At 47.0% G+C, this 25,019-nt stretch overlaps 1 protein-coding gene across 1 annotated transcript in view; it reads right to left on the minus strand.

Moving 5' to 3' along the window:
• The window catches only part of SEMA3E (semaphorin 3E), a 612,412-nt gene that overhangs the window by 77,850 nt on the left and 509,543 nt on the right, over positions 1–25,019 (minus strand). Inside the window, exons 10-14 of the mRNA XM_085652902.1 lie at positions 23,316–23,460; positions 20,369–20,591; positions 18,419–18,510; positions 11,579–11,620; positions 9,413–9,579 (exon numbers count right to left, since the gene is read on the minus strand). Coding sequence (XP_085509028.1) covers positions 9,413–9,579; positions 11,579–11,620; positions 18,419–18,510; positions 20,369–20,591; positions 23,316–23,460 — 669 coding nt within the window. The remainder of the gene's footprint in view (positions 1–9,412; positions 9,580–11,578; positions 11,621–18,418; positions 18,511–20,368; positions 20,592–23,315; positions 23,461–25,019) is intronic.

The following is a 25,019-nucleotide window of genomic DNA, read 5'->3' on the forward strand; positions in this document are numbered from 1 at the left end:
ACTGCCTATCAGCATTAGTATTGTCCAAAACTGGTTTTAATATAAAATCAGCTCCTTCGGTGGTCATATCACTGAAAAAAACAAGATTTGAAAAACATTTTTATTGTCTACGGGTGCTTGTTGAATACAAGTTTCTATGGCCGGGAATACCAGGGAATGCTAAAGTGATTCTGGTATTTTACTGACCTCTGCTGGTTGTTTATAGAGGCAGTTGCCAGAAAAATTAAACAAGCCTTGGTATAGCCAATAGGTCTTGCCTTTAGGACCTTATAAGTATTTTGCCATGTAGCACGCAGTTTCACTTTCGTTGGGCGCTTGTGTGTGCTCCGAAAACTAGCTAGGGGATTTGTGCACTGAAAGTTCTAAGTAGGGCATTGCTTAAAAGTTAATACTGTATTTTTCAGGGAAGAACCAGACAAAGGCCATCCCTCGACTCTCAGGTTGGGATTTGGATTTTACTTTAGTACAACTTCCCTCTGAGCCCAAATTGCACAGTCACACGTTAGCAAATGCACTGCGAAAAACACTTGTGCTTAGTTAAGCAAACAGCGTTGTCACAATCCTGCCAGAAATACAACTGCCTAGCAATGTGAGTACTCCGGAATGATGTCCATTGGCCAAGATTATTCTAGAAGATGCAACTGTGAAACTGTTAAAAAAATGACATTGTGTGATGGAATCTTGTGCTGATGTAGAGCGCTCTAATGCCTTCACATCCACGTTTGTTTGAGAACGCGTAAGGGATGCTTCGTATCTGAAACTCCCCATGCCTGTACAAACAAATGTTGCTTCGTTCAGTCTGTGACAGACACTCCACTGCATTCTCACAAAATACGGATCTGCAACATCCAGGGAAAATACCTTCATTCATTGACGGGCTCGTTTTACTGTTATAGGGACCCTTGTTTAAAGGGAGGTGTGTAGGGGGAGCGACACTAAGAATGGCCACTGTGGACAGTAAAAAGAGTATGAACATCAAAATACATAGGATGTTGTTCACACTAACACATTAAAGGAACCATAGAACACCAACACAGGGTGCAGCGCTGCACAGGTAAGCTCATAAAACTGTCCCGTAGACGGACAATAATGCATGCAAAGACGTGATGTTGATTGGCTAAAAAAAATGCACTGGGGGCGTGGCCAGGCGCCGAACGAAATGGCCGCCTGATTCCTGAGCTCCGCCGGGACCGTTGGTGTCCTCTAGCATCCGCCATTTATTCGAGCTGCGGGGCTGGTCAGTGAATGCCCCCCGGCTCCCCCAGGGCCCAGTGATTCAGCGGAGCGCTTTTGCGGACCCCGAGGACCCTCGGAGGGCTTGAAGCGGCTGCCGCGACCGACGGCGGCGGCCGAGTGCATCGCTCCGGAGCTGCGGGGCAGCCCCCTTTCTACTCGGAGCCCCGGCTTCGGCCTGACGCGTGCGGCGCGCGGAGGGACGCCGCCGAGGACGGCGCTGTTCCCCCAGCGGAGCCTGGGGGCCGTTGGCTTCCTGCAGCCTGCCATCGGTGACTGAGGGCCGAACAGCGAGAGGAGCGGAGTGCGGCGGCAGGGGCCCTACGTGTCTGGCGATGAGACAGGAGGCGCCGTGATCTCGGCGGGGGGCCGCGAACCTCCGGATTGCTTCGGCAGGGGCACGGACATGAGACCAGCCGGGGCAGTTGCTTTGGGGTGACACGTGTGGCCCGCCGGCTTGGGCCCCTGTTCATTGCCGTTGGTGCGACCTGGGCGAACGATCTTCGGCCCGAAAGGCGACTGAGGCCCCTGACCAAACAGCGGACGCGCAAGGTTCGTCTGGGGGGCCCCCCTACCCGGCGATTCGACCAGGGGAGTGCCGGCGGTGCCAGGATTGCGCCCGACTACACTTGCGCGACCGGAGCTGGCGCGGCCCCCTGCGGGCGCCTCCGAGCAAAAGGGGCAAGGGGGACGCGGTCCCCGGAGGTACCGGCGGCGCCATGCGGCCTAAAGGAGGAGCCGCGACCCAGTCAAACAAACTGGACAACTACACAGTGGCCAAACCGGCGACACAACCTGGTGGGACGGCGAAGGAGGCGGCAGGCCAGGCGGAACCCTCCCTGACGTCCATCATGGCCGCGATTCAAACCCTGGGCACCAACCTGGAGACGAAAATGGACAAGATCACAATAGAAGTTAACTTGCTCCGGGCTGACTTGGGGACCACCACCGACCGCTCTAAAACCAATGCAGCTGACATCGTCACCCTGCAGGAATCCGAGAAGCGGCTCACCGGGAGGGTTAACGAACTCATCCACCAGCATAGACTGCTAGCTTCGCGACTCGACGAGCAGGAAGGCCGGGCCCGGAGAAGTAACATCCGTGTGGTAGGTGTGGCGGAAGGCCTGGAAGGGGACTGTATGGAACTCTTTATCGAGGATTTGATCCTTCAACACCTTAAACCCAAGAGACTGTCTAAACTGTTCACGGTTGAGCGGGCGCACAGGGCCCCTATCCCGAAACCCAAACCAGGGGCCTTCCCGCGAACGATCATCGCCAAAATCCTAAACTATCGAGACCGCGATGCAATTCTCCAGGCGGCTAGGCAACACGGGGATTTGAAGTACGAGGGCGCCACTGTTCGCTTCTTCCCAGACTTCACGCTCCAGGTTCAGCAGGAGAGGCGCTCCTTTCAGGGTGTGAAGGCGGCGCTCTGTAACCGCGGGATTCGGTACATGATGTTCTTTCCTGCCAAATTGAAGGTCATAGCTGGTGGCAAATCCCATTTCTTCACATCGCCTGCGGCGGTGCAGGAGTGGCTGGACTCAGAGGATACGTCCCGGGACCCACGGCGCGATGGTGAACAGCGGAGAAGTGTGGGGAACTCCTCCCCCGGGTCAGCGACGGGGCGAGTGGACAGGGGAGAGCAGAGCCAGCGGTCTTGGCGGTCAAGATCGAATAGTCCTCGTTGGGACACGCCTAGAGACGACGCAGTGAGATGAGCCATGGACGCTCGACATAGAAGCCATCGGACAGTAAAGTATTATGGTTGTTAACTGTGAGACTGGCATGCTCCATGAGGTGCTTAGACTTTAACGCCTGGGGTTGCTTAGCCGGGCTCCTTATGTAGCAGATGTTTTGAGGACCTGGGGGCTGTGTTACCTGGGCACCACGGGCGGGTGGTCAGGATTGGGCTGGCTCACGACCTTCCCACGTAAGTTCCTCGGTGGGCTCTCACCGGGGTGGGGTTGGGCGACAGGCGCTCTGCTAATTGGGGTGGTGGGTAGTTTTGAGCCCACGGAGCAGGGGGCAGGGAGGGGGGGGTCTGTTGGGCAAGGGGTGGCGGGGAGGTTTGGGGTTGTTGAGTTGGGGGGGGGGAGGGGGGAGTTTATGGTCACACGAACTAGGTCATCACTGCGGCAGCCGGAACATTGGGGTGGTGGGACGAGGCACCCTGCAGAGCAAGGGCGATGGATAGCCGATGGGAGAAGAGTCTAAAAGTCCTAAGCTGGAATGTCAATGGGTTGGGGGACAGGCTTAAGCGCACTATAGTCCTGCAATTCCTCAAACGGCACCAGCCGGACGTGGTGCTGCTGCAAGAGACTCATTTGATGGGTAATGTCTGTCAGGCACTGAATAGGTATGGCTTCATGCTGGCGGCGCACTCTGGCTTCACATCTGGTTCCCGGGGAGTGGGGATCCTCCTGCGGCGCTCGCTGCCTTTCCATATAGACCTGGTCAAAACTGATCCGCAGGGCCGTTTCACGGCTGTTTCTGGACGGTGGGAGGGACGCACACTTACCCTGCTTTCCATATACATCCCGCCTGGCCTCCAGGCCCGGGCCTTCGCGGATCTGGGGGCGCTACTCCTTTCCCTTCCCGGGGGTCAGTTGCTGCTAGGCGGGGACTTTAACGCCGTGGTGTCAGGAACCCGGGATAGGCAGCCGCCCCGGGACCTCCCTCGAGGGCAGGGGTGGTTGGCGGAATTTATTGACAGCTTCGGACTCACAGATGTTTGGCGGCTGCTCCACCCTACAGACACCCACTTTACCTTCTTCTCGGGGTCGCACCACTCCTTCTCACGACTAGATTATATCCTTACCCTCCTGCAGCCCGATATGACAGTCCGGGAGACGGAGCTCCTGCCTAGGGGTATCTCCGACCATTCACCTGTCCGTACACACATCGTCTTTGGCACTCACCGGGAGGGAGGGATAGTGCCCGTGAGCGCTTGGCAATTGAAAAATGAGGACACCAGGAAACACGTGTCCGACTCAATCTCCCAGTACTTTGATGATAATTTTGGCTCCGTAGACTCCCCGGTCACCCTATGGGAGGCATTTAAACCCGTGATTAGAGGGGAGGCGCTCTCGGTCATAGCGGCACGACGTCGGGAGCGGCGCCTGCAGGTTACCACGATTGAGGCGGAATTGGAGGCTCTGGAGGGGGAGGCGACTGCGGGGGGGGTTGTGAAGCTAGGCACAAACTGCAGCTGAAGGCGGCGGAATATAGGGCTCTGGTCACCCAGGAGGCTCAGACAGTGGCTCAACATAAGCTTGGCACGATCTATGATCAGGGAGATAAAGCGGGGAAATTGATAGCCTGGCTGGAGAAAAAACAACAAGCCAGCAAGGTGGTGCCTGAAATACGCACCGAGTCTGGGACTGTAGTGACAGAACCCAGGGAAATAGTTAGCCAATTCGCGAGACACTTCCAGCGGGTCTATCGGAGTGAGTCTGATAGGCCGGAGGAGGACTCCAGGGTCCTCTTAACGGACATTTGCTTGCCCTCCCTTTCGGAAGACGATCGTGAAACTATGGATGGCCCGATCACCGAATCCGAACTGCAGCGTGCAATAGGGGAACTTCGCCCGGGAAAGGCTCTCGGACCCAACGGCCTTCCGATAGAGCTTTACAAACTCCGTCCGGATGTCACGAGCAAATACTTGAAGCTCATGTTCGATCGAAGCAAGGAAAGTGGGGTCCTACCCCGCGACCAGCGCATCGCGACTATAGTGGCACTCCCTAAGGACGGGAGACCCAAGGACTCCTGTGCCTCCTACAGGCCAATTTCGCTCCTTAATGCGGAGCCCAAAATACTGGCAAAGACGCTTGCCAACAGGCTTAAGGCAGTGCTTCCCTCGTTGGTCCATCCGGACCAATCGGGATTCATGCCTCACCGTAACACGGCCCTCAACATCAGACGATTGCACGGTGTTCTGGGGCAGCGCCACAGACTGCAGGAAGACGCAGTGGTGGTCTCCCTAGACGCCACGATGGCCTTCGACACCTTAGAGTGGCCATACATGTTTGCAGTTCTGCATAAATTCGGATTTGGACCTCAATTTATAGCCTGGGTGCGTCTCTTATACACCGAACCCCTAGCGCAGGTACTGGTTAATAACAAATTGTCCGAGGTGTTCCCGCTTGCCAGAGGGACTAGGCAGGGCTGCCCCCTCTCTCCTCTTCTCTTTGCCCTCTCCCTTGAGCCGCTCGCGTCCTGGATAAGGCAGGACGTAGATCTCAGAGGTATAGCGTGGACGGAGGGGTGGGAGGACAGAATATCCCTCTACGCCGACGACATTCTCTTATACCTTTGCAGGCCGCGCAGGTCCCTCATAGTGGCACTCGACATATTTGCGAGTTTTGGGCGTAATTCTGGCTTCCGGATCAATTGGGCCAAATCACATCTTTACGTCTTGCGGGGCGACCCCCCGAGGCTCCCTGACGCGTGCCCTATCAGGGTGGCGGACGACGGCTTCCGGTATTTGGGAATATTCATCACGACTGACAAGACCTTGTTATACGAGCGCAACCTCAAGCCACCGTTGGTTCGGCTGCAGAGGGAGGCCAAGGCCTGGCAGAGCCTGCCAATGTCATTGTTGGGTCGGGCAGCCTTATTCAAGATGCTGGGGTTGCCACGGTTCCTCTATGCGTTACAAAACTATCCCGACTTAGTCCCTAACACCTACTTTGCGGCGATAGAGGCGGCGCTGCGGGACCTCCTATGGGCAGGGTCGCCCCGAATCTCGCTGAATAAACTCACGTTGGGGTGGTACGACGGCGGTATAGCCCTTCCCGATATTCGTAAGTATTACTGGGCGGCCCATCTCACAGCGATAAATCACGGGACATATGGTGACGGGAACGACCCAGCCTTCGGTATGGATCGGTGGCTGCTTCCCGGTGGGAACTATGAGAGAGCACTCTACTCCAAACGAGGTACGCACAACCTCACGGGTCCTACCCTTCACTCGGTTCAAGTCTGGCGCATGGCCCAGAGGAAGCTCGGATGGGAGGGAGTCCTAACACTAGCCACGCCGCTCTGGGCGTCTGAACAATTGGGTAATCTTGGACGCACTAAGGGCTTCCGCAAATGGGACCTTATAGGCATCTCCCAAATCAGAGACATCTGGGGCCCCGCGGGGGTCCGTACGTTCGCCCAACTGCAGGACACATATGAGCTTGCGCACACTGAATACTTCAGATACCTGCAGGTGCGGCACTCCTTACAGGCCAATATTCCACCCGACACTAAGCCGCCGCAAGCCTCCCCGCTGGAAGATAGGTTACTGGATGGGTACCTCCCAGAACACGCCATCTCCCTCACATACAAAAAACTAATTAACAACCCCCCTGATCTGCTGCTGCCCCTTAGAGAAAAGTGGGTCGCTGACGGGCTTGAGATAGATGATGAGGAATGGCTCTATGCGTTAGCCTCCCCTAGGGAGGTCGCGATCTCTGCCCGGCTGCGCCTGATCCAACTCAAGCTGCTACACAGAATCTATTTCTCCTGTACTAGGTTGCACACCATGGGCAGGGTCGACACAGTTCTTTGTAGGAGGGGATGTGGGGGGACGGGCACCTTCTTCCACGTGTTGTGGGACTGCCCCCAGATTCAACGCTATTGGAGGAGGGTGGTGAAGTGTATGGAGGAGGTATGGGAGGTGGAAATTCGCCCGTAGGCCAAGAGGTGTCTCCTGAACATCTGGGAGCCAACGGACCTGCCACCGAAGGGTAGGCTCTGGGTGACGCTTGGTCAAATGGTGGCTAAACGGAACATTGACAGACTCTGGGGAAGCCCTACTCCACCAAGACTCTCGGACTGGCACGGCGACATGGACTGGTGCATGCTGCGAGAAAAGACTGTATATATTGCGAGAGGGTGCCCCAGGAAATGGGGGGAAGTATGGTCCAAATGGAATGATTTTAGGGGTGGCATTTGTGAGCCGCCTGCAGTCGAGCAGGAGGAGGCAGGGGCTATATAGGACTCCCACGTTTCAGTGGCTCCCGGGGCTGAGGTGGGGTGCCGCAGCCGCCCATGGGTACAGAGTATATCTACGGTACGAGTGGTGACTGGTTCTAGGGAAGTTTGGGGGGAGGGGGGGGGGGAGTAGTTGCTCGTTCGGCGCCGGCGCCGTTGGGAGTTCTCCGTTTGTTTATGGTTTACATAGGAAAAATGAGGCCTGCATTATCCTTCTTTCACTGTGATACGAATACACTTTCTAGCGCCGCCGTACCCCCGGGTTGACGGCACTGGGCTGTGTTAGTTAAGACAAAGTGCATGAATGCAATAGGCGGCCGGCCCGAAGGGTTGTAGGCCAAAGCTGTGTATCGTAAACATAATAAAGGTCTTTTAAAAAAAAAAAAAAAAAAAAAAAAAAATGCACTAACCAGACGTAACTGAATTCCCTTAAACGTCTTACCTTTTATATCAGTCAGATTTTAACTCTCAGTATGGGGTCCCATTCTTGATCCATCCGGACCATTTGCCTCCCTATTTAGAAGTATCCTGCCAGCCTTGGAGGTTTAGTGTTCCCAAGGCATTTTTTTACAGGTCAACTGGTTTGAACGCGTGCCCTCCACCCTTCCTTGCTCTTGCAGGCTGACAGGTTTCTCTTGGTCCAGTATTTGTGAATCTTTTTCCCAGCCGCTGTTACTTTTGGCACAGGAATGGGTGTACAAGGTAGTAGGAACAGCAAACTATTAACGATATAAAAGATAATGAATGACTCAAAGTTATAATAGTTTTTTCACGGCATTCTTTTCGCAGAGAGAAATTGAAAACGAAATGACGGGCTATTTTTCCTTATTATTTCAACCTCCCTTTGACCTCCTTGCTTATAACAAGCGTGACCTTGAAAGTGAAAGCGACCGCTCTGTGTTAATTAGTAACATGATCCAGGAATGCAGCTGGCACCCTGCGTGCCGCTGCTCGCTCCCCGAGACCCAAACGCAATGGGAGTGAACGTTTAAACAAAAGGCGGAACATTATTGAAAGCCACACGCAAAGGCCAATGGATTGTGTGGGAGTTGCCCGACCCACACAGAGAAATCTCTGGGAAGTTTGGAGTGCTTACAAGAAGCCTCCCCATAGAACAGCGCATGTGCGCTGCGCTAGGCTCGACCTAAAAAAGGAAGTCCCTAAGCAGAAAGCAATTCTGGTATTTTACTGACCTCTACTGGTCGTTTTCTATTAAGATAGTTAATAGAGGCAGATGAACAAGCAGAAAGCAATTCTAGTATCTTACTGACTTCTACTGGTCGTTTTCTATCAAAACAGTTAAATAGAGGCAGTTGAACAGAAAAAAGTCCTAAGCAAAGACGAAAGCAGACAAGTCCTATGGCTGATCTCCAGATCCCACAAAGTACATCCAACAGCGCAAGCGCTGTCTAGGCTGTCTAGGCTCGACCTAAACAGCAGGTGTTCTGTGTTGGAGCCTGTTTAGGATGAATGTGTATGCTGGGCATCTCACTGTTATATCACACATGCTACAATGTTCAAAATTACTACACAAATGCAAATTACAATTTTTTCAACATCCCATTGTTCATAGTAATTTTCTATTTGTAGAACTATACAATGAAGGCTGCAATCATTTTATTAAAAAATTACTGTAATTTTTGTATTACATATTAAAACAAGTTTTGTTTTTTCACTGCTTTGAGGTCAGAGCATTGAAACCGTGCACCCTGAAGCTCTAACTGATGGCGATACACTGCCGCCTTCCCGAGTTATCCACAAGCCCCAGGGAGGCAGTGGAATGAGGCTGGTACTATTGTGCCATCAACCATAATCTCTCCAGTCAGGCACGAGTCTCTGAATATCTCCGCTAATAGGGAAATGCAGGCAGCACTGAAGAGCCAATGAGGTGCCAGCCCTCCATTCTCAATGTGAGAGGGTTGAGCAGGGCTTTAGGATGGGAGGCCGAGAGGATCGTGTGGGAAGGTGGCAGGATGCAAGGCATTGCCTGAGCTCAACAGTGGGACGGGATCTGGCCGTTGCTGAGGGGACTGGGAAAGGCAGAGGCCACCAGGCAATTCCTTTTTTTAAATATTGGAATGGAGCACGAGGGAAGTGTTATCGACAAAACACCGAGATAGTTTCTTGCATTAAAAGAAAGGCATTCGTGTCCTGGTGTAAATGAATCCTCAAGCGAATAAACAGCATTTGCTTTTACCTTTTGGACTGCATTCCAGATGGATAGTAGCGGGAACATGACACGCCATCCCACGCACAGTACGGGTCTCTAGCCAGGCAGCAGTCCGCGCAGGCAGAGCCGTATATGTGGCACTGATGAAGCTTTACTTGGGTTACACCAGACTCGGACCCAATGTACAGCTGTTGCTAAGAGGAATACATAAAGAAAAAGTCACTAGAAAAGGTCACTCAAAGGGGTGTCATATGCAAAAGCATCACATCGACACTGCTGTACATCTGAAATCTGTAAAGCCCCAAATAATCAATGTCTTCCCAAATACGCGTCTGAGATGCCTCTATGAGCAGGGCAGGAAAGATGGAAGCAGTACACGTCACCAAAAAGTTTGGGGATATATACTGTGTGTTTGAGATAATAGAAACAGAAGTGTATGTGAGTCTGACATGGTAAATATGTCCTGATGTCAATTTTACTTCTAAAAGAGGAACTAGTTGCGCATGAAATAGTTGCACATGGTGGATATGGGCAGGGAAAGTGTTAAATGGCTTCCACGTGTAGGGAGAGAACTCCCTTTGTGTTTGGGCCATTTATTTTTGCTCACCGAAAACAAACTCCCCCTTGGAAGTTTGTTGGGGCGAGCAGGCGCTTTAAACATGGTGCCTGCTGGGCAAACCTTCAGGGCTGTAAAGAGTTAACAGGATCTAAATAAGGACCCTAAGTGACGCACATCCTGAATTCCTACCCTTCTCCCCTGCTCATAAATCCTCAGCTTCTATGATGCATTATCTAACCTTTGTATTGCCTAGGTTAAAACCTTAGAGTGGGGAGATTTGCACTCTACGTTATCTATGAACGAGTAGGTAAATGCTGACATCATCGTTTCTGCTTACCACCTAAAGTTCTTTCCAAGATCAGCACTGTAAGCGACTAGAGCAAGCAGTCACTATGGTTCAAGGGATAGTCAGATCCACAAGCAATGAGGCCTGACACTGCGGTCTCCATAGCCTGTTTCAGAATATGACTAATGACCAAGTGGAAGCCAAGGACAATAACCGTGAAGAGGGCCCTATCTGGTACACAATCCCTTACAAAGTGTCCCATTTCCAACTATCAAAAGTTTTTCATTATATGTGAGAATATTTTGCTGTTGTTTTCAAGGGAAATGGGTTCTGTGTAACTTTTTTTCCCCACAGATATTTTGCGAAGATCTCCCGTGACAGTCATTCTTAGATGATTCAGTTCTTTCACTATTGTAGGCTCTGAGCGATTTGCTCAGTTTCAGTGAAGCTGAAGGATTTCTTATGTTGTTTAGAGGGAGCATTATCTTGTATATGCAGCACTATCTAAACCAAATGTGAAGAAAGACTATGATAAGAACGATATGAGCAAGGCTATGGTCACACGGGAAAAGAATGACACCTAGCAAGACTTCTCTGTCGCCGTTTCTCTAAAACATTGACTTGCATGGTGGAGCACAGGAACTTCATCCGTGCGACACTTTTATAAATTTGACGGTAGAATCTTTTATGCACAGATCAGAAAAAAAACTGCAAATCTTATATGTAATACTGCTAATGATCCATGAATGTACAGTGAGGCAGAGTCCAACTACTGTATCCTAAAGAGGACAACGCCTAATATAAATTGAAAGATGCTGAATCACAAAGTGGTCTATAGTCTTCCAGGTTTATAAATTATGGTATAGTGAACTCAGTACTGTAGATACCCAAGCCATTTTACAAAATGTGTGGACATTGAATGTTATGTGTCTGTTCCTGTGATTAGGGGGCTATATTGTTTCAATCGCCTTTACCCGTGTAGGTCATGCCCTGATGGGTACAAAGGACTGCAGTTTGGATAGGCTTGTTTTTATTTAATCGAGCAACGTTTCTACCTTTAAACATGTCAGGAGATATTCCTGATAGTAGGGATGCATTGTCAATGGTTGACCGGCTTGGGCCTGTGTGCACAAACTACCCCTGACCATCAAGACCACGGCCACCAATGCAGCCGGTACAATGCACAAGCGTGATGATGAGAAACTAATTAAATATTTCACGCAATCACTTTACAAAAATTCTAATCCATTTATCATGGGAGGCAGACATTCACATTTTTAACAGGTCAATTAATTTCAATAATTCTCCGGCTGGACAGGTGGATACTATTGAAATAATAGATACTTACTCTTTTCATTGAAATTTCCATAGAAATGATGGGAACTGGAGCCTATAAAAGAAAAGTGGGAGAACAGACATAATTACTGAAAGGACTAACAGAGCAATGCGACCCTTGCAGCACAATCACAACGAAAGAAAGAATTTCTTGACTGAGAGGGAGATTATCTAGGTCCAGCTATCGCGAAGGTGTGCCTGATGAAATTCAGCATAAAATAGATACACTACATTTAAATACGTGTTTTGGTACATTGCCTGAAGTCCTATACACTCCAGACATTCGCACTGAAAAACAAACTAGCCAGCATCGCCCATTAAACCATTTCCACAACACTATGGTTCATTGTTATGTTCTAACACATGGCTCACATGCCAATTTTCAAATATAGTACACCATTAACAAGTGACACACATCAATATATATTTTGGATTGATAACAACAGTGACGTCTCACCATTTCCTTTTTTCAAAATAATATGATATGTTTTGTGATTTGCCATTCCTCACACTTGCACTCAGAATAAACCATGTAGGGGCATATCATCAAGACGATTAGCGCCGCTTTAGCGGCTGTTTTCACCCGTAAAGCGGCGATAATCCTAACGCGGTATTAGGAAGGGCACGCTAACCGGCTTTAGCGTGTGTCATCGCACATTTCACTAACGCCTTGCATCTCATCGCTAATGAGATGCAAGGTAGGCGTTCCTGACTATGAAAGTCACGCAAAGACCCAATTAACGCTGCTTTCTAACACCAGGTTAATTTCTGACTTACCCATATTACCCTATGGGGGGTGGATTGTTATGATGAATCCCCCCACGGCTTACCAACAAGGACTACCCTATCGCTGACATGTTATCGCTGGATTACCAGCGATGTTGCAGCATTTCGCCGCTATCGCTGGATATTTTATCCCTTTGGAGCTAGCCGTTGATGATAACGCGCTATCTCAGCGTTAATATCCAGCGATAGATGGCGATAACTTCAATCACGCTAAGCGCAATTAGCGATATTTACCGCTAGGCCTTGTAGATATGCCCCGTAGTTTTGAAAATATCATATCAGTTGGGATACAAAAATGAATCCAGTTGTGAAACTAATCAGAAACAAGAGATTTTGTGTCTCAAATTAATGATTCCATTCTGGCCACGCCATAGACACACCCACTTCAAGGTTCTTATGGCATTAGCAACTGAAGAGCACTGAATCGGGGGAATGGCACAGTGTGAATACAATGAAATGCACAAAACATGCTCATTAAAAAGATTATTGGTTTGATTTTATATCCAACTCAGACACTGATTTACGTACTTGGTGTTACTATTGTGTAACTGTGGTATTATTAGATCATGCTGAGAAATGTGAAATGTTAACTAGTAGCTGCTCACGAGTCTCTGTAAAATGAAAATAAACTCACTGAGCTTTCTAACAACCAATTGGGCCCGCGATTTAAAAAAACCCTGTGAGGTTTTACAAACTGAAGCTTTAATGTTTAAATTCAGGTTCTATGATCCTGTACCACAAATAATATCTATACACTTACCTGGAGCCATCTGCCTCAGAAGCTGGCAGATGTACTTTTTGTACTTTACACACTGCAGTCTTGTCTTTGTGCTTAAATAGAGGACATCGGAAATGCCTGTCAAAAGCACAGCTCCTCTGTGTGAGAAAGTGCCATCCTTCTTGCATGGTATGCCCCCACTTTTTGCTGAATTGCTGAATGTACTTTGACTGAGTGTGCCCTAGACTCCTGCCAATCAGGTGCCCAGGGCCTATGTTCCTTCCCTAAAACAAACCAAACCCAAATTGGCAAACCCTGGCGACATGTCAGCCCCTGGTAAATGGTACCCTAGGTACCGAGGGCCTTGTGACCAAGGAAGGCCTCTAAGAGCTGCATCACTCCTTGTGCCACCCTTAGAGGCCCTGTACCCTTACACACACACACTGCCTTTGCAGGCTGAGTGTTTGGGTGCAAGACAAAAACAAAGTCGACTTGGCACACATCCCTGTGTGCCATGCCCATCACCTACACTGCCATGGCATACATCAGTCACCCCTCTAGCTGGGTGCCTTATGCCAATGGTGTGGGCACAGGAACAGGAGCCCTGTGCCCCTACAGTGCCCAGGTCCATTCCTGAGCACTGTAAGTGCAATGCTGCCATTTAAGAGTACATGGTGCTGAGAGCTCGTCAAACACGAGCTCCACAGCACCATAATGGCAACACTAAAGACTGAGAAGTTTGGTATCAAACGTCTCAGCACATTAAACCCACTCTGATGCCAGTGTGGGATTTAATGTACCCAGCACACCAGAGAGCATCTTAGAGGTGCCCCCTTAAACCTAACCTACAATCCACGTCTGCTCTGAGGCTGCCTAGGCTGCCACCCAGCAGACATGTTGCTGGACCCCTGGGTAGGAGAGCCCCTGCTCTCCTGGGCCTGCAACAATGCACATACTGGGCGAGGTGCTAAATCTCCTCCCCCAGGATAGGCAGGGGGAAGCTTTAAAGGCATGCCGCCTCTGTGAGCTTCCCCAGGCCCCTGCAACCCCCCACTCTGGCGGGAAGCTTTGGCCGGAAACCCCAAATAAGGACAGGGGATGTGCCAGCCTGCCAACCCCACCCCTCAGGTGGGGGAGGCGAGGTGAAGCACATCTCCGGGCTCTCGCCATCTTGAAGATGGGGAGCCCTACCCTATCAGCACTAGGCTACTGCCCCCCTCCCACAGGAGGATAGGGGGTGTACCCACCCCAGGACAGGGACCCATTGGTCCCTGCCCTTCACCTACCTGTAACGCCCCTAAATCTAGTATTTAGGGGCACCCTGAACCTTCCTTTCCCAAGATTCCAGATTCAAAACTACGAAGAGCAAGAAGAAAGAAGACCTGCCCTGCAGCTGCTGAAAAGAGGAAGACACCAACTGCTTTGGCCCCAGCCCTACCGGCCTGTCGACCCTCGAACCTGCTCCTGCTCCAACCCGGCATCTCTTGTGGCCAGCAACCTCACCAACCCCGGAGGACCTGGCTACCTTTTGGCTCTAAGCCCCTGGGACTCCCATGAGTAGAGGCTCTACTCAAAACCTATCTCTAATCCCTGGCAGCAGCCCGGAACCACGAACCCAGCACACTCTGCACCAGCCAAGCCTAGCCAGTGCCGGAGTGAACAAAGACCCTGGGGACGACCCCACGGCGACTGTGACCCCGAGTCCGGCACCCAAGGATCTCCCTCGACACTCCTGAAGAAGCCTGCAGCCTCAGAACAAGGTGCCCCCCCAACCGCGATCAACAGAGGGTAAGATTTCCCGACACCAAAAGGCACCCCTGCACGCGGCGCCCCACGGCCTCCTGTGCCCAATCCCGGGGTACCTACCTATCCTCCAACTACCCAACTTACCTCTCCGAAGAGTCCTCGTCCCTGAGCTTGCAGTCTTTTTCTAAACCGGAGATTTGCCATTGAAATCAATTGAGCGCCCGAAGGCTCAAAAGCACTCTGCACCCAGCCGCCCGAGTGGCCCTGGCAGTGAAAACTCTACACCTACCTACTTCCCCACTTGCCCTGAGTAAGTGACCAGGAGCCCAGCTCCCACAGCCACGTGGCTTGCCAGTCAGCAGCCACCAACCAAGGCCCCCTATTCCTCACAGGAGAACATTGGGCCTAACTCTCTCTGCACCCGGCCGCCCTAGAGCCGCTGAGGGTGAACCAACTATACCTACCTGACCCTGGGGGACCCCTGAGTCTATGCCCAGAACCTCAACTCTGCCAGTCGAGTACTTACCCTTAAACCGCAAACTCTATTTTCCTCTTAGGGTAACATAGACTGGCTTTTTCCAGAAATTTCTTTAAGTGTGGACTTTTCAAATCTTAAAATATTCACCAAAAATCAGCCGAGTAACGAAAACGAAATTACTCACCTGCTCTTAGGTGAGCTCCCAGTGCTGGATCTTGGTGCCCAGCACTGACTCTGAAAAATACTTACAACTATACTTACCCTCAACTCAATTTTCTTCCATAGGAAACCATTGACTGTTTTTCAGTGAAATTTCTTCTAAGTGTCGATTTCTGCAATCTTTAAATATTCTTCAAAAATCGTATAATATCTGAAAACGTAATTACTTACCTGTTTTGGATAAAGGTCCCAGTACTGAGTCTAGGCACCCAGTACTGGATTACAAAAGTAACCAGAACATACTGTACCTGTAACCTGAATTTTCTTCTATAGGGAAACATTGACTGTTTTCTTTGAAATATTTTTTAAGTGTCAACTTTTAAAATAGCTAAATATTGTTTAAAAATCATTACAGTAATTAAGTCGACTTTCATCACTTGATTCTGAGAACTGACCCAGGACTGAATCTAGGATCCAGTCCTGGAATTCCAAAAGTAATCTAAGAAGTAATCTGTTGCAAATAACTTGAAATTACCATTGAGCTCAATGCATTGTTGTGTTTAAAAAATAGATTTGCCTACTGCAACCACTTGTAACTGTTTACAAAAGTCTATTGCATATTGCAAAAGTATTTATATGAAACATCTCCTGCTGAGAAAGTATATTATAAATCCAAGTGTTGGTTCTAAAATAAAACAAGCATATATTTTTTATATATAAACCATTGGCCTAGAGTTCAGTTATTGAGTGTGTGAGACCATTTGCTGACTGAGTGTGTACAACAAATGCTTTACACTGTCCTCTGATACTGCCTTACTGCTCGACCAAGCTACCACTTTAGAGAGTAAGGTTATATCTAACTTTAACCTCTGTCAAACCCTGGGGGACTGTGGACTCTGTACACCCTGTACCTATTAAGGAACAGTATATACAGAGCCACTTTCTCACACTCTGAGCATGCGCACAAGTCATTCTATAAAGCTGCCATTGATGAATCTGCCGGTTGTGCATGAGAAGGACTGAAAACGCACCGAAGAAGAAAAACAATCAATAGTCTCCAAACAAACCATGGATCTCCAGGACCTGCTCTCAAATCTTTACAAGCTCGTACACATTCAGCCCCGGTCTAGCCGTAAAGATCACCATGGCAGAAAAAGTATAACCAACGCATGTGAAATGCGCATGTCTTTCTGAAGGCGATGCACCCGTCAACCAACAGTTAGCGGTGCAAACACGCCACTAAATTGTTATGAAGGATGATCTCACCCCATGGATCCTTCAATCCAGATTTACTAGAATATTAAATAGAGGGACGATTCCAAAGTCCGAACACACACTTCGACTCAGAGAGATCTTCTTGAATAAAGGCAGCTGGAAATTGACCGACATTCATTGACATTTTTATTTTCTTATAACGCAAATAATGCAAATGATCATAAGGATACCAATATTGATGATGCATTATAGTTTTGAGTGGTGGGTTTGAGTGCTATCATTACACAAAGTTAATCATGGGTTTAGACCATTCTAGATCTTTATAGATTTTTTAACATAAATAATTGAGGCCTCCATTAAGAGTGTCCCAGAGTGGTATTTGCAGGAGGGATACTGCTCCAGTCCACTCTACATTTACTGGTGTCCCCGGGCCTGGAATTCATGTGCCCGTATACTCCAGACCTGATCATTTTATGCCCAGAGGGGATAAACCTTGCCTTTGAGTGGAGATGCAGGCAGCTGCTGTGTCTCACCTGCACTCTAAATGTAGCATTATGGGGGCAGTAAACTCTATCTCCTCACATGCTCTGCCCTCTCGCCATCCAATGCCACAACAGTCAGCACCACAGTCTTGTAAATAGCCTATTCACATATTTACTCCCTGCTTCAAACAGGAGGCAAATATGTGAAAACATGGACCTGTAAAAATTGTACTCTGTATTCCTGGGCTCATACGTTATTGCCCATTCTAGAGGATTTAATTGTATTCCTGGGCTTCCAGCTGGAGTTAAAGACTCCATCACGCGGGTACACCACATCTACATTGGGCCATTCGGAAACAGTCCCCAAAATGTTGAAAATTCCAAGCATTCAATTCAGCAACAAGTCACTCTTAAAATAAAATTTTTAGGCATAGCATATTTTTCCAAATATAAATGGCACTGTTAATATATAGTGACAGTTAAATCACCACCACAATACCGCTTGAGTTCAAGATATTTCCTTTTGCCCCTCATGTCAATGTTGCTCAGCCCCAGGTAGGATGCAGGCATCACGCCTTCTTTATTGTTCTGCTAGCCTTTAACCCAGCAAGGTGATGATTTGAGTAATTTGTTGTAGTCTTTAGACAACTTTATAGCACATGAAAGTATATACAAATATTACAATTTCAACATTTCTTAAGAATTGATGAAACGCCAGTCCTTAACTGCTCACTTTTGGAAATTTAAGATCGTAAAAAAGAAGCATTATTTTATGAATTATTTGGCAAATGAAACATTATAAAACATTGATTACCTGTGCTAGGGATAAGATTGATAGACATTTGTATTTATAAGAGGCTCTTGATGCGTAGAAGCAGGTGAGTGTCCTTTTGCGCAAAGTAACGTAAATGGTGACAAGTAAGTGAACCATCACTTTTGTGAAAGCTACACAATGATCCGTGATGGTGTGGTCAGTATGTAAAACTATTGATAAAAGATTACAATAAAAGCAAACAAACATCTTACACATAAACAGTACATTTTAACTGTAGATGATTCAAGCGAAGGAGATTTAGGATCATGGATTCTATTAGATATTTATTCAACGTTGGCAGAAGTATTTTCAGCGCAAGGAAATGCATTTTTAAATTTAAATATTTGTGTTCTATTGACATTTATGGAATAGTTGCACATACCTATTTACAACAGTGATGGATAATCAATAGATTTACAGCTCTACAAAAGAATGGCATTGGATGCCAGATCTACCTTGAATACTTGCAGCTCTTCAAGGATCACCTCCTCCATTGTTTCAGTCTGTTGGTTGTAGATCGTGATCACTTTAAGAACGATGCCATTATCTACAAGTTAAGTACAGAGCGATGAGTGTTTGCCTAGACACTGCCGATAGACACTGCACTCTTTTAGATATAGATGTGATTTACACGAGGCATGCTTTGATAAATAGGTTATACATGAAGGACTGCAACCACATGCTTTTTAATCACACTTCGCATAGATTAACAAAGCATAGATAGCCCTTGCCCTGATGCTATAGGTTGGTAGATGTTGAACATTCTGACCATCTCTCTGTTGTACAACAAAGACATGCGGGGCTGCATCTCATTTCTACTCTTGGACCAGATCTAACACTCTGAATACCTATGGCAGTTGTGGCCAATGGTTGCTTAATATCTTATGCTCGCCTTCATGGTGGTTTTGGAAAATGTTTTGAGTTATGCTCCGATGTAAGGCAGGATGCCCATAACATCCGATTCCTTCTCCTCTTGTTGGATAAACGTTGATCCCTGCACGAACTGGAATCGTGATGGGAAGTGATATGAGTGGCTGTGGGGCATGGTCGCCAATGTCTATAGTCATGTTCTGGAGCAGTGTGCAACGTGTGACTAAGCATCCTGCTCACACTAGAGCCTTTGAAAGCGCCGCTGCTGAGCCTGAATGTGAGCATAAAGTCGAAGACAGAAGGAGCTACCGCTTCCCAGGCCTACCCTCTCAGTCTCCTAGTCTTCATTTGATTGTTGACGGATGAATTTCAGACACCCCTTCTCCTCTCTCTTCGCTAAAAACACTTTCTTGCTCATCATTTTGTTGTGTCTTTTGGGCTTCCACATTTTGATTGGTTACAAATCTGAGGGATGAGGGGGAGTTAAGTGAAGGAGGGTGATCAAGCTAAACCTTTTACCAATGCCGAGATTTGAACCACACAAGCGAACAAGAAACAACGAAAACTCAGGCTAGCAAAGAAAGAAGAGCAAAGATCAGGACCAGGCTCATGGAAAGACCAGTTAAAGTAAGTCAAGGCATAAAGCAACACCAATCCAAGTCATTCGCAAACATGACAGACAAGATCGCGCAACGCGTACACAAACCTCTATAGAACCTTTGTTCTGAACTCCACTCTGACCGTGTGCTAACCAGGCAAAAACATCGCCCCTTTGGGACTTTCAGAAAACCTGCTGTGCTATTTCTTGCCTTCACATTTCTCTTCTGCACAAATTGCCTAAGGGAGCACGCGAATAAGGGTTTTCAGTCGTCAGTCGTTTGCTGCACTTAGTGTTCTTTTGAACGAATGATTGATTTCTCTGCCTCGAAACTGTGTTTCAGAAGCAACCATTTTGTAGATACAGTGATAGATATAGAGTGTATTGTTCCATTGTCTCCTTATATAACAGATTGGACTTATTTACACGGCACGCTTTTAGTTATATCTTTGTTATGCTACATTTAAGAGAGTGGTTGAGCAGTTCCACAGTTCGAGATAGATAGAGAGACAGACAGATGGACTTTGCATCTGCATTGATTCACAGCTGGAGAAGTTAATGGAGAATGCGCACAAAGCAGTAGCATTATGCACTTCACATTGCTTCTCAAGATGACCCATCCTCTGTCAGATATAAGCAACGCTGCATAAACTCCTGTCTTATTCTCTTAGATAGAGACCAGGTAGTCAGAGTAGGTAGGAGAGGATGTGGCCTCACAGCTAGAGCTGCCAACTTTGGAGCTGGGGAACCAGGTTCGAGCCTCTTCCGAGGCTCAGCATCCTGTGATTTTGGGCAAATCACTTAATCTCCCCGAGCCTTCCAAAAAAAATGAATGTGTCCTCATGTCATGTAACTGGTGCTCATGTAAAGCGCTCCAATACCTTCGGTCGAGTTCGCGTTAGATAAATCTGCAACAAAAAAAAAGCAAATGCTTCACCTGTTCCAATAAACAGCACATCATAGGGCTCGTCTTCTGCTTCCACTCGGTCCACTGCTATCTGCTTCACGTTGTAGTTTCCATCTGTCTTCACGAGGACAGGCCTCCTGTGAACGGGCTTCACAGGCTCATACATCAGTGGGTGGCTCCTCGAGAACCGCAACACATCATCCGGATATTCCCTGGTGCTGGCGTGGCGGCCTCCATTAACTTTGCTGGCACACTGAAAAAGAAAAGCAGTTTATTGTCAAGAAAACATGCTGATTCCGGTAAAGGTAAGCTACAGTGGACATCTGTTTTCTGATGCCCTGCTCTTTTATTTTTGGGATAATTTTCAAATATAGGACCATTGCCCGTTCACTTGCTGCACCTCTTCAGTTTCTGAAATTCACATTTTCATAAATCTGCAGCAATGCAAACGTTGTTTTTCCTTCCTTTCTTATGTATTCATTTATCTCATACCCGTGCTAGTCAGTCAAGTATTGGGGGAGAGGAAGAGGTTCCAGTGACCCCAGCACTTAATGGAGTGCCCCCCTCACATCCCTCCAGCGCCTTGAGACCCTTGTGGGTGAGTAGCTGCACTTTACTAACCCTGATTGATTGATTGAGTGACCGCTCAGAATCGAATCAATTCTGAGTGAATGCTTGTTGCCTTACAACCTTGTTGTCTTGTAATGGTTTACACTTAAGTAATGTTAGAAACTAAAGTTTAGGTTTGTGTATTTTACCGCAAAGCAATACATATATATATTACCACGAAAGACAAAGGTTGACCATAGCCACGAGGAATTTCCTCTAGTCACTATAACAATTAGCATATGGGGCACTACACCCTTTATTTCTTATACTGAGCCAAACAATGATGTTGATGAATTTCCATGTAATTTACCTGTTACAGTCATCAATCACAAACTGTTTTTAGACTACAATATGCCAATATGTCTAAAATGGCAGATATTGAAACAGCTGCGTCTGTTTTCACTTTTTATTTAACACTACTAAAAATGTGCCGTATCATTTATTTTATGTTCATGTAATTTTAAAGTGCACGTAGCCTTAAATACCACAAAATGGAGGCAGTGGTCCTGTGACCAAGACCAGGGACGTGGTCGAAACGCATCGTCCTTGTTTGCTGTACTGAGATTAAACTGCTGAAACTGACCGAGTGGACTCATGTGGATTCTATCGTGAATTCCGATTTGCCGTGGGTTATATATATATATATATATATATATATATATATATATATATATATATATATATATATATATATATAATTGAATGTTTTTCAAACAGATACTGGCAACTGTGTGTAACTGAGACACCGGCATTGGTTGGGAGCCTCCTTTCAAACAAACCTTAAACTGACCATGGCACGTTTTATGCATTTGAATAATGCCAGACATGAGAGAGGATGACCTGCGACGTATGACTTATGCATCAATTCAGCTGTGTGAACAACTTCAGGCATTTTTTCCTTGTAACAGTTTTCACAAGAGGTACACAAATGTTTTCTGTAGCAGCGCTACATTTTATCCTTAGGTTGCTGTGCTTGATCCATTCCACGCTCCTGAAGAAACTTTCAATTGAAATAAATGCAAAGTACGTGACACCGTGAGATAACGGCGAGACGGTGGCACTCACGCCGGATTGTGAGAGATGACCAGGATGGCACGGCAGCTCACCAGGAGAGTCTTCCTTCAGCCTCAGCCTTAAAATCTAGGCCCTAAGACTTTCATCTTACCAGGACGTGGCCAGTGACAGCTTCTTCGCAGCAGGTTAGCATTATGCAACGCCAATGGACGCACAGCAGTAGTTTCCCAGTACAGGTTGGCATTACTGCCAGCTACGTTGTGGTAAATCAACCCGTCTCAAATGAAGGATTTCTGCTTAAGTAGAACTTTCTAGTAGATAACTCTTTACAAGAATGTGACTTTCACAAACATGTTCTGGCTCGGTTAGGTACTGTACTTACAAAATTAAACCTAAGATTTGTTACCACAAGCCATTCTGTGCACATTTGGATACGTGCTACACGTTTGCTCTATCACTATATTTAAATTATTAATATTTGCAAAATCACAGAGCTTAAACACTTTGGCGGTGTGGGGTCACTGAAAGTGGAAAGCAAACAACGTTCTGTTTGCTGAGCTGTATGCACAATCTCCTTGTTTTGTAGATAAGCATTTTCCTGCAAGTGCATTTTTTAAATTTAGTTGTGTATTTTGAGGTCAGAGAGACAAAAGTTAGTAAGGAGCAGGGGGCAGAGGGCCAGAGAAATGGGAAAAATAAGTGTCCTCACAGGTTAAACAGGAAGGCATGAAGGGGTGGGCAAGCAATGAGGAGGGAGGGAGGAAGCAAGCTAGGAAATATGTAGGAAGAACGCCAGGGAGGACTGGTGATGGCCTGCAGATGCTCTCATATGGAGTGCTAGATAGTAAACAAATAAATAGTACCTTTCAAAGTGCATAGCCAGTGGAAGAACTCTGGCCACTAGCCACTAGTCAGTGGCCGGAAGCTGTATTTCCGCCATGCTCCATGGCATGGGCAGGCAAAGCAGGAAGACGTGCAAAGTGAAAGCAGACAACATGCTGACCAATCAGAAGTATGGAAATTAGAGCGATGTTGATTCCAATGAATGGAAAGTACTGGTTAGTAATGGGCAGGTTCTAAACCCCTTTTGAGGATTTTTTAATACTAAAGATTTTGCAAGCACAGCTCAAATGCTGTGCAGGTGGAGAAACATAAACATTATGTAATCTCTGTTCCTTGATTTATTTCTTTTAGCTCAATCCTTGTATTTGACTGACTTACTTTTGTAGCCTCGTCATGTTGCCATATCAATATTGCCTCAGAGTTATTGTAAAGTGTATTTATTTATTTATTTCAAAAAGAGTACATGGTTGGATGAAAGTAAAATGTAGCAATATATGTTTGATTTACTTACAGAACCAGGCCGTGGATATGGTACCTTCCCTTCATACATTGACCAATGATATTCAGGCCCTTCTTTATGAGCATAAGGTCCGTTGAATGACTCACGGATACTTGACATGTGGTACATACATATTGCATATCCTTTGAATATATTGCTATAAAACAAAAAACATTATGGTATTATTTTAATATTTGTTTTGGTATACCTTACACGCAATTTGATGCATATCAACTCATAGAAATATATAGACACAGACTCGCCACAAGAAGCGTTTAAAACAACTCTGGAAATTAAACAACAACAATGTAGAGTTTTTAATGTAATTCAAGTATAATGGAAAGTCTATCAGAGGTGGACCATTTGCCTTATTTGGAGGTTACCATCCATGCACATAATTAATGCCAGCAGAATTGGTGGTGGCCTGACCATCTTAAATTAGGATGCCACCCTTTCCTGTGGAATGTATGACGTTACAATGCATACATTTACAATGCATGCCTTTACAACACAGTTTTTACATCGCAACATCCTTTACAACACACACATTTACATCGCATGCCACTACAACTAATTTTTTAAAACTACACTTATAATGCATTCCATTAAATTCCATCATACCTTTACAACACATACCATTACATTGCATTTAAGGTAAGTGTTGGATAGTGTAGGGGTAAAAATTACTATTCTAACTCCAGGGGGTGCAACAGCAGGGTAAGTGTGGGATAGTGTAGGGGTAATAATTACTATTCTAACTCCAGGGGGTGCAACAGTAAGGTAAGTGTTGGTTAGTGTAGGGGTACTATGCGTTGTAATGGTATGTGTTATAATGACATGCGATGTAATGCCTGCGTTGTAGTGACATGCGTTGTAGTGTCATGCGTTGTAGTGACATGCAATGTAATGGCTGCGTTGTAGTGACATGCGTTGTAAAGGATGTTGCGATGCAATGACTGTGTTGTAAATGTAGTGTGATGTAATGACTGCGTTGTAAAGGTTGTTTCCCTTTCCTGTGCATCTGCCAAAACTGTTTGTCCATGTTGGAGATGGGGTTAGTTCCCCTACTGACTACACCACAATCTCCTTCCTCTTAGTGGTGTGCAGGAAAGCATGGGTTTGCTGCCACTAAAACAGACCCCAGGGATCTTATTAATAGCTGATGTGGAGCATGCCATCATCCTGTACAAGAGTAACTTCTCAAAACGGCCTGGACTGTAGTTGATGATAGCTAGGGAAAGACTTAAAGAAGTTACAGAAAAGAGCTTCTTTGCTGACAAATAAATACATTGGTTTTGATTCATTTGACTCAGGGTATTTATCCAAACAGCACTAGACAATAAGATGACATCTTGGCAGAGTACTATATAACAGTACATGCTCTCACATCCCCACTGGCCAGGGTTCCTCCATAACATAGAAGAAATGACTGGGAAACTGAAGAGGCAAGCAAAACAAAGGCAGGGTTGGACTGGCCTGTAGGATAATCAGGCAGTGCCTGATTGGCTAGTCTAACAGATCAGTGTGTGCACCAGGTTTTTAGCAGGTCGTGGGCCTGTTTCATGGTCCTGAAGATGCGCGAAGGTTCTCCTCCCGAGACCAGAGCACAGTGTGAAACATGTCGACCCTATCCCTATCTAGAAAAGACTTTGCACTTGCCTAGCTACTGAGGGCCATTACCACCCTCGAGCAGCACACAACCTTTTGGTTTTCTAT

This window comes from Triturus cristatus, chromosome 4_1, assembly GCF_964204655.1.
Source record: "Triturus cristatus chromosome 4_1, aTriCri1.1, whole genome shotgun sequence".
Lineage (NCBI taxonomy): Eukaryota > Metazoa > Chordata > Amphibia > Caudata > Salamandridae > Triturus > Triturus cristatus.